The sequence below is a fragment of the Gavialis gangeticus genome, unplaced genomic scaffold (assembly GCF_001723915.1).
Source record: "Gavialis gangeticus isolate Ggan-Ray unplaced genomic scaffold, GavGan_comp1, whole genome shotgun sequence".
Classification (NCBI taxonomy): domain Eukaryota; kingdom Metazoa; phylum Chordata; order Crocodylia; family Gavialidae; genus Gavialis; species Gavialis gangeticus.
The window spans coordinates 52,475,768-52,486,561 of NW_017729031.1; the positions used below are offsets into that span (position 1 = coordinate 52,475,768).

Sequence of the window (10,794 nt, forward strand, 5' to 3'; positions counted from 1 at the left end):
TTGTCTTCTCTCTTCACTCACATTCTCTATTACCTTACTCTGCTTTGGGCCTCTGCTGTCTTCCCTATCCACACAACAAAATTAATATAATGGGTGTAGAGATTTTTTTTATTTAATGTTGAGGTTCTAAGTAGAGGTCCACCGATACATCAGTTGCATATCAGATCAACATCAATAACAGGAAAATTAACTTTATCAACCATCAACTTTTTTTGGCTGACAGTGTAATTGATAAATGCCATGTGCATGCACACAGCCACAGCATGAATGCAGCCAGGAATGCAGCCTGGCAGCTTGAAGAGCATCATCTGGCTGGTAAGTCTGTAGGGAGAAAGGGGCAAGGGGGAAGAGGGGTGGGGGGGGAGGCAGATTGAGGCCCCCACAGTGATGGAGGGAGTGGGGCTGGGGCAAGTGCTGCCCAGCCAGGGCAATGAATGTGACCCTGGGAGCGGGATGGGACCTGCAGGTGGCTCATCCAGGGGGCGCAGGTCCCTGCCACTGCGCACACCCCCTGGCGAGGCATGGGGGGCATGTGCCCTCCCCCAGATTTGTGTGCGGGGTGTGGGCAGACTGTCCACTGTGGCTTGGGGCTGGAAGCACCAGACTCTTCCTGGTGAAGGGGCTAGGCTGGAGCTGTGCTCAGAATGGGCAGCAGTGGTGCTGGGAGGGAGGGCTACAGAGTGAGCTACAGCAACTCCAAAATTCCCTGTAGTCACCCCTCCCAGCACCACCACTGCCCAGCCCCTTGCTGGGAAGAGGCTGGCGCAGCCCCTGACTCCAAACTGCAGCAGGCAGCCTGCCCTTTCCCTGCGCGCACACATAGGGGGCACATGCCCCCTATGCCTGCCCTGGGGGTGCACACAGTGGCAGGGAACTGCACTCCCTTCCCAGCCACCCTGCACCCCCCAGCAAAGCTACCTGCGGGTCCATCCCACTCTCGAGGTCACATTCACCGCCCTGGCTGGGCAGCTCCTACCCCAGCCCCACTTCCTCCCTCACTGTGGGGACCTCAATTTGCACCCCCATGCCCCTTCCCTCTCCTCTGCCCCTCATCCCCCACAGACTGCCTGGATGCTGCTCTCCAAGCTGCCAGACTGCATGTCTGTAAATTGGGTATCGGCTCGGTATCAGCTGATATTGCTGATTTAATAATCAATCATTGGTATCAGCCAAGAAAATCTTTATTGATGCACTCCTAGTTCTGAGGCCTGGTGTGACCCTCATGAAAATTGTTCAACTAGCCCATAGGAATTTGTTTCTCACAATCAGCATCTAGAGCTCTGTTCTAAGAAATCATACTGTTTTGTGTTACTTTTTTATCACAACAAAATAATGTTCAAATTGTGCTTTTTCTTCTGATTTTTTAGCTGTTGGTTACAACTGCATAATAAATATAACTACAAGAACTGCTAACTCAGTAAGTTTCAAATATACTTTTAAAACTATTACAAGAAGCTGTAAAAATATCACATACACTTGCTGCATTAAATTTCAAAGTTAACTTTTACTTATGGATATAGATATTGAAACCTTATTTTTTTTAAATGTTACAATGTATTTCATTTTGTAAGAACACTGGAATGTCAGAACACTGGAAAATTAAGAGTGAAATCTTGGCCAGTAGACATCAATGCTAAAACTCCTGTTGATTACAGTGGGATCAGGATTTCACTTTAAATTATTAGACTTATAATATTTATTTTGGTTCAAATTCCATTTTGATTATTGCTTCCATTTGGATTATTGATTCCATGTGTAGTTTATAGTCAAGATAGTGTAATGTAATGTCAAAATGTTAAATACCAAAAACTTTTTCTTGCAGAAATTACGAGGCCAGACTGAAGCTCTTTATATATTAACTAAATGTAACAATACACGATTTGAGTTCATATTCACAAATGTGGTTCCTGGAAGTCCCAGACTGTTCACTTCAGTCATTGCCGTACACAGGTAACATACTTAAATTTGTATTTGATGGTTTTAAAACTATAGTAGATTAAGTACACAAACAGAATTTGAGATTACTATCACTGAAGCTCCCTAACCATACTCATCCACACTTAAATTCACAAAAATATTCTAAATAGGCAAAGAATCCTTGGAGAAAACAAGAAAAAACTATTTGAGCTTCATTACATGAATAAAAATCATAAAATGTGTATCATTCATATATGTAATGCCTGGCCAGGGATTTCATCATCCCTTCTAATTTGTTCAGAACTTAAACCCAAATCTGAATATTGGCTGGGTAAAGAGTATAAGATATACCCTCTTCACCCCTTTCTCCCCCCATACAAATCTAAGGAATATATGCTCTTGTAACTGAATACTATCAACCCTTAAATTCTTCCAATAATTAAACTTCTTTTTTGATGAGTCATCAAATACTTTGCTTAATTATATGTTTGGTTTAAATAAAATTAGCTAGCTGATTTAGGTGACAGAACATTGAGATTTTGTAATTTGTTTGAATACAAAAGCTTGATTTCTATTAAGATTTTAAGCTTTTTGAATTCCAAATATGTAACTTCTCTCGGGATAAAATCTGACATTAAACAATACTTTTAGTTAGAGTAATTTATAGTAGGAGTGAACCACCTTGCGTAAACCAATGATGAAATCCTGGCCTTACTGACATAGGGGCAAAATTCCATTAACATCAGGAGGGCCAAGATTTCACACCTAAACAATAAATCATCTTAATATGAACGTGTCCAATGACATTAACCTTAATCTGTATCATGTACCTATTTAACAGTTGTGGAATAGAGACTTGCATATATACACCTTACAGAATGTTTGTGCCTTGATCTGAGTGAAATTGAATGTTACTCAGTGTCAGCACTGTATATTGTATTTTCTGATGCATAAGCAGCATCTGTACCTAAAATCTCTGCTCCCTCAACATAAAATTATAGGGAAAGATTATTATATATTTTATTCATAGATTCTTAGATGTAGGGGGTAGAAGGGACCTCACAAGATCTTCAGGTCCAACCCCCCTGCACTTGGACACAAAAGACTGCTGAGGTCAGATGACTCCAGCTATGTACACGTCCAGTTGTTTTTTGATCTCCAGGGTAGATGATTGTACCACCTCTGGGACGTGTCTGTTCCAGACCCTGGATACTCAAACCATAAAGAAATTTTTCCTTATGTCCAATCTGAAGCGATCTTCTGGTAGTTTGTGTCCATTGTTTTTCATCTTCTCCTGGGGTGCCTTGATGAACAGATGCATCAGGGCCTGGGGGAGCATGTCCCTTATATATTTGTAGGCTGCCTCCAAGTCCTCTCTTCTCCAAGCTGAACAGCCCCAAGTCTTTCAGCCTCTCCTCATATGACCTTGTCTCTAGGGCTCTAATCACGCGTGTGGCCCTCCTTTGGACTCTCAAGCTTTTCCACATCCTTCTTGAAGTGGGGCGCCCAGAACTGGATGCAGTACTCCAGCTGTGTCCTCACCAAAGCCAAGTAGAGCAGGAGGATGACATTCTTAGTCTTGCTTGAGATGCAGTGGTAGATGCATGCCAGTGTCTTATTTGCTTTGCCAGCTATGGTATCACACTAGTGGCTCATGTTCATTCTGTGGTCTATCATGACGCACAGGTCTCTTTCAGTTGTGGTGCAGGCAAGTGTAACACCTCCGAGTCTGTAAACGTATTGTGGATTATTTCTCCCCAGATGGAGTGCTTTATATTTTTACGTGTTAAACATCATTTAAATTTTGATCAACTTTTATTGCAATGATTTCACTTATTTTTCATTATATAGCTTTGTTGTATGACAGTGGACGTTAGGAGGAACTTCTTCACAGTTAGAGTGGCCAGAATCTGGAATGGGCTCCTAAGGGAGGTGGTGCTCTCCCCTACCCTGGGGGTCTTCAAGAGGAGGCTGGATAGGCATCTGGCTGGGGTCATCTGAACCCAGCACTCTTTCCTGCCTATGCAGGGGGTCAGACTCGATCTTTTGAGGTCCCTTCTGACCCTAACATCTATGAATCTATGAAAAACCAGTGGATCTTGATCCACCAGTAGATCTTGGAGCCTCTTGGAGTCGATCCGAGGCTGGGGTGGGGGGCTGAGTGCCTGCGTGCATGCACATGCACGCCCCAGCCCAGCAGGTCAGTCCAGGCGGGGGTGGGGAGGGCTAGATCAAGGCCTCCGTGGTGAGGGACAGTGCTGCAGAGGCAGGAGCAGGGGTAAGTTGAGTGGGGCCCAAGCTGGGTGGGACTTACCTGCTGGGGAGGCGCATCCCCAAATTTATTTTTTCTCCCTGTGCCTCGATTTACCCCCTTCCCTCCCCACAGATTTACCTACTGGGCAGCGGCACACAGTAGACCTTGGGTTGATTTTAAATGCCAAAGGTGTTCGCCTACTTAAAAAGCTTGGAGACCACTGTTGTATGAGATGCACCTTATTTTAGGGGGAGAAAGCATCTTATAACTGAAAAATATGGTATATGTGAACATAGGTTTTTAAGCCTGAGATGACAGAACTGTAAGGTGAAGAAAAATACAGGATGCATGGTTAAGGTGCAAAGACCAAAAACAGTCTAGCTAAAATATAATTTAAACAAGTAGCTTTGTGTTTTTAAAGAAAAATGCAATACAATTATTATATTCAATGAAGCCTTATGAATATTGCTCTATTTGTATAATATGGATGAGTGACATGGTAAATGTGGACTGTTTTACTGTCTATGCTAATGTGAACTATGACAAACATTGAAATAGTCAGCTTTATGCCTGCATGTTTCTTATTTGTAGAGCTTATGAAACTTCTAAAATGTACCGTGATCTTAAGCTAAGAAGTGCATTGATTCAAAACAAGCAGCTGAGATTATTACCTCAAGAACAAGTATATGACAAAATCAATGGAGTCTGGAATTTATCTAGTGATCAGGTATAGTTAAAACAGGAGTATATACAATTTTACTAAAATTATGGTTTGTTTTTTATCTTTCCTAGCAACTGTACTATTATAGTTCTCTAACCTCACAGGAATTATCTTTTGGTTCAGTTCATCAACTGGTTACATGAGAAGTTGATCCTGTATCTATGCCATTCAGTACAACAGAGTACTTTTCCTAGCAACCTGTAGTGGACATGACACATGCTGGGAGATATTTTCAGCTCACATACAAGGAATTAGATACACAGCTTCTCTTAACAAGAAGTATTTGTGTGCCCGATTCTCTGTGTATCATCCTAAAAGTTACCTTGGTTCTTTAAAATGCAGGGCTACCTGTTTGTACAACCTACTTATAATATTGCCTGCATGTTGTGTTTTAATTGCCAACAACTGAAAGCTTTATAATGTAAGAATAGTTTTTGAAAGGTGAGAAAAGTAGTTGCAAGTGACCTATAGAAGAACATGTCCCCCAGGGCACTTTTTATTTGTATTTGCTTGGGCCATTAACCAAAATTAATGAACTGTGTTCCTTCCTATTCAATTTTTAATCCAAAGTGGATGAGAGATCCTTGCTGACAAGTAAAAGATTGTTTTTGTCTATGTACCTTTGCCATATATCTCCACAATTGCCTAAGCTTAACTCGCATGCCATTGTACTTGTACAATTTACCAATTTGGAACTGCGCAGTGAAGAACACTTGGAATCTTCATGTACTGCCTGTAGGTTTGCTGTGCTGTAGTTTGATCTGGCTATGCTGCAGTAATAAGAACTCCCCAGGGAGTTCACCACTTAAGGATGTGTCATTTAGAATTGTAGAAGTCACAGTGGTCGTATTATTGAATTAAATGGGGACTTGGATTCCATTACAATCTGAGTAGTCATGGATATGAATTGTGTTTGGTGATAGTTCCTGCTTTTCAAATGAATTTTACATATGTGTTCTATTACAGGGAAATCTGGGGACATTTTTTATTACTAACGTGAGGATAGTTTGGCATGCAAATATGAATGACAGCTTTAATGTCAGTATACCATATCTGCAAATTGTAAGTATCTTAATGTCTCAATCCTGTTGAACCATATATATTTTATATAGCTCAAATTCTAACCTTCAGTTGACACTCAAGTTGTATTAATGTGAGCAGGAGTTGCATTCCCTTATTTGAGGAAAGAATTCAATCTGTATTAATAGCAGCTATAGAATATATTTACCTGTCCATATTCTTGGCAAAAACCCCAGGCTTCCTGGATCAGGGGGCAGAGCATGGCCGGTGTTCTGCATTCCTGACTTCAACACTGCATAATGTGCTGCCCTGATCTGAGGCATGTATGCTGTGCAGGATGGTTATTGCCAGGCATTAAAGACGGATAAACACAATTAGTATTATTTAGAAGTATTTGTTAAATTTTTTACTATTTCTTTTTTCATTTACAATCAGCGTTCAATAAAGATTAGAGATTCAAAGTTTGGCTTGGCACTGGTCTTAGAAAGCTCTCAGCAGGTAAGACAATTTAACAGCATTCTTTAGCTCCTTACATTTTTATCTATGTATGTAATTGTATAATGTAGTGCACTACTTTTTGAACTATTAAAACATCTTTTTTTTTTTTACCCTGAATCAAGTACTCTAGTGGCTGCGTAAGTTGTCAGTATCATGGTAAAGATGGAGAGAGTCCAGCAGAAGGGCAACAAAAATGATTAGGGGGCTTGGGGCACGTGACTTCTGAAGAGAAGCTGAGGGAACTGGGCTTATTTAGTCTGCAGAAGAGAAGACTGAGGGGGGACTCAATAGCAGCCTTCAACTACCTGAAGGTTGGTTCCAAAGAGGATGGAGCTGGACTGTTCTCAGTGGTAACAGATGACAGAACAAGAAGAAATGGTCTCAAGTTGCAGCAAGGAAGTTTAGGTTGGATATTAGGAAAAACTCTCACTAGAGTTCGCTCCAGTGGTGAAGCACTGGAATGGGTTACCTGCAGAGGTGATAGAGTCTTCATCCTTAGAGGTTTTTAAAGCCTGACTTAGTTTCATAGTTGTTAGGGGCTGGAAGGGACCTAACAGGTCATTGGGTCTAGCCCCCAGCACTTGGGCAGGAAAGACTGTTGGGATCAGACGACCCCAGCAAGATGAGTGTCAAGACACCTCTTGAAGATCGCCAGGGTGGGTGACTACCACCTCTGGGGGGGGAGCCTGTTTCAAACCCTCAGCACTTGACTTGTAAAGAAGTTTTTCATTATGTCGAGCCTGAAGCAATCTTCAATTAGCTTGTGTCTGTTATTTCTTGTACTTCCCCAGGGGCATTGGTGAAATGATGCTCCGCCAAGCCCTGATGTATGCCTCTGATATACTTGTAGGCTGCCACCAAGTCCCCTCTGAGTCTTCTCTTCTCCAGGCTGAACAGCCCCAAGTCTTTCAGCCTCTCCACATATGACCTGGTCTCTAGGCCTCTAATCATACGCATGGCCCTCCTTTGGACTCTCTCGAGCTTCTCCATATCCTTCTTGAAGAGCAGTGGCCAGAACTGGATGCAGTACTCCAGTTGCAGTCTCACCAAGTCTGAGTAGAGCAGGAGGATAACATCCTTGACAAAGCCCTGGCTAGAATGATCTAATTGGGGCTGGTCCTGCTTTGAGCAGGGGGTTGGACTAGATGACCTCCTAAGAACCTTTCCAACCCTCATTTTCTATGAATCTAAGATACAGCTTTTACTGAGGTCTCTCTCAGAATACAAATAAGCCACCATGTTAGCATGGCCTTTTTTTTAAAGTGTTTTGTTACAGAAGACCTCTAGCTTGAGTCATGATTGATTACTGTTACTAAAGAGCAGTTGAAACAAGACCATATTCTTAAAAAGAAAAACTTTTTTCGCTGTTTAATTGCCCTCTTAAAAGATTAGTAATTTTCTGCTCTTTGCTATTTCTGCTATTTGACTCTGTTCAGAAAAATACTTTTACGTTTACTCTGTTGATTTATGAGGGCCAAAATTATAACCAGGATTTATGTAGCCATTTGAAATGATGAAATGTTCTATAAAAATCCAAATTATAAGTATTAACACAATGTTGTGTAGAGGAAAGTATTTGTATATTTTAAATAAGTATCTTTTATATGATAAAAAAGAAATTCATCTGAGTATTTTTCTGTTCTTTTAGAGTGGAGGTTACGTACTTGGTTTTAAAATAGACCCCGTGGAGAAACTACAGGAAGCAGTAAAAGAAATAAATACATTGCACAGAGTTTACTCAGCTAACCCTATATTTGGAGTGGATTATGAAATGGAAGAAAAGGTAGTCTGTCCATTCAGCTTAAGAGGCTACATGCAGCATTATACTAACTGTACAAAAATGCATTAAACACATAATATATAAAAACATTTACTTCACTGTCTTAATTGACAGCCCCAGCCTCTTGAAGACTTGACAGTGGAACAGGTTCAGGATGATGTGGAAATAGAATCTGATGAACAGACAGATGCTTTTGTGGTAAGCTTCTCCAGAAAAAAAATGTTGTTGGATTGTTTAAATATAAATTTCTTACAGAATTTGTTTTCCTATTAAAGGTAACAGCACACATAGAAGGGCAGAGTCTAAGATTATATTGCATTCTTTCCTAGGCGCACTACAACTTTCTTTAGGAAGAGCTATCTTGAAGGAAGTAGTTAAAGTAGCAGTCACATGAAAATTTCAGTACCCCTTAAGGTCTACCAGGGTCTGAATGTTAGTAGTACAATCAAATTATACAGTATATTAAAATATTTCTTCTTTGGGGTAGTCTGATATGACAGTAAAATGTTTAGAAAGCATTTGCCCCAGTAAGATTTTAGAAAAAAGGTGGTAAATGCTGTCCATGACTTTCAATTCAAATAAATGAATAGCATCAACAATATTTATAAGAACTGTATGAACTCAAGATCAGGGTCTATATGCCAAAAATATGAGAAAATTCTCCAGAGGACATATGGGTGACCTGGAGACCCCTGCAAATGTATGGGTTAATTATAAATATAACTCATAGGGACTGTTCACTACCATGAGTGACAGGAGCTGGTCAACAAACCTGTCTCCCTTTGGGAAGCCCCAACGACTTTGGGCAGAGGAGTGCCTGAGAGTGGGGGAGTGGAACCCCCTGGGTAAAGGAAATGTCTGCAGAAAATTGGATGAGCCAGAATCCTTTTGGTCAGTGGTACCCACACTACTAGGACTCCTCCCATCCAGAAAAGGCACAGTCCCAGACACAATAAGCCAGGCACTTCCTTCAACTTGGAGTGGTGTTCCAGTTAGAAGCTGCAGCAGGCATGTACCAATCATCTTGACTTTCATCTTGCCATTGGAGTCCTATGGCCCCTGCTGAGAGAGAAGGTGGAGGGCGCATAGCTACCCCTTCCATCTTTGTTCTGGCTAGGTGTAAGCATCAGAGGTCTGTGCTCACCAGTCACTTGTCCTGCTGGGCAAGGACCCAGGCATTTGATAGCTCAGATGTCCAAGTAGCCCTATTTATTGGTGGCCTATTTGCCCCAATCTGGGGAAGGCCCTAGAAAAGATGGGCTAAAAAAAAGTTTCCTTCCAACTTCTTTTTCCCTGGCTCTAAACTAATCATTTTTTGTTGGAACGTTCACACACTAACCGTACTTGAATTGAAAGACCACAAACTTCGGAAAACAGCCATACTTGATAGAGAACTACATCAATTGGGTGTCAATATTGCAGCCCTCAATGGGACAAGAAACTGGATCATTAGATGAAGTAAACTGCCACTCCTGCTGGTCTGGGAAACCTGACAATGAGCCAAGGCAAACTTAACTCGTGTCTGGAACAACAAGCTGATAACCAAGAACACAAATGTGTCCATCTATCAAGCTTGTATGCTCAGTTACCCTGCTTTATGACTGAAAGCTGGGTCACATAATCCAAGCAGGAGCAGAGATTGAACAGCTTCCACCTTTGCTGTCTTGGAATAATCCTTAAAGTCACTTGGGATCAACAGATCACCAACAACAAGATCTTTGAGAGGACTGGCCCAATCTATGCAGACTATGTCGGACACTCGCAGGCTTTGGTAGCTGGGACATATGGAGTACATGCTTCAAGATCATCTGCCAAAGACTGTGCTCTGTGGCCAATTCAAGAACCACCTGCAATGCAGAGGAAGGCCCAAACTCCAATACAATGACAAGGTAAAGCAAGGTCTCAAGAAATTCAGCATTCCCACTGACAGCTGGGAAAACCCTGCCCACAGCCACTCAGTCTGGAGAAATCGGGTCAAAGCTGGTACACTCACTGTGGAGAGCCATCAGAGAGCCCAGGCTGAGGCCCATAGGCAAGCCAGGAAATAAAATATGCTTCAACCTTCATCTGACAAGTGGACCTGTAGCCATTGTAGGAAGGCTTGCCGCTCACGCATTGGGCTTTTCTCCCACACAACTGCCACACACCACTGACTGACTGACATTGTCTCATCTCCTTTCATCTGTCAAGATGTTGGATAGCCACAGGGACTGCTTACAGACATCACAAAAAACCCAGCACTTTATTTTCAGCTCAGCATGTCCCCACACTGAGCGTAGCACATGTCCAGAGGAGACATCATGTTAGCTTAACCCAGCTCACCCGATGTCTATATAGATCAGGTGCTTCAGCAGGTCTTTTTGGCACTTTTACCTAATAGCTGATTGAATCAGTTTTAGGTAAAAGCACTAAAAAACCCCATTGAAGCTCCCAAACAGATGCTGGGGAGCCAGGTCAAACTAACACACTTCCTCTTCTGGTAAAACAGTTTTTGTTTTTCACATCTGTCAGGACCCTCAAACAAACTTTTTAAAAATAGTAGAATGGAAATGTAGTGGGAAGAAGTGGGGGGCGGGGGTTGGAAAGGTTTATTTTTTTTGAATA

General features: G+C 41.8%; 1 protein-coding gene across 1 annotated transcript in view; it reads left to right on the plus strand.

Moving 5' to 3' along the window:
* The window catches only part of BBS5 (Bardet-Biedl syndrome 5), a 28,980-nt gene that overhangs the window by 10,870 nt on the left and 7,316 nt on the right, over positions 1-10,794 (plus strand). Inside the window, exons 3-9 of the mRNA XM_019522765.1 lie at positions 1,368-1,417; positions 1,823-1,950; positions 4,763-4,898; positions 5,859-5,954; positions 6,348-6,410; positions 8,059-8,193; positions 8,305-8,388. Of these exons, the coding sequence (XP_019378310.1) occupies positions 1,368-1,417; positions 1,823-1,950; positions 4,763-4,898; positions 5,859-5,954; positions 6,348-6,410; positions 8,059-8,193; positions 8,305-8,388 (692 nt within the window). The remainder of the gene's footprint in view (positions 1-1,367; positions 1,418-1,822; positions 1,951-4,762; positions 4,899-5,858; positions 5,955-6,347; positions 6,411-8,058; positions 8,194-8,304; positions 8,389-10,794) is intronic.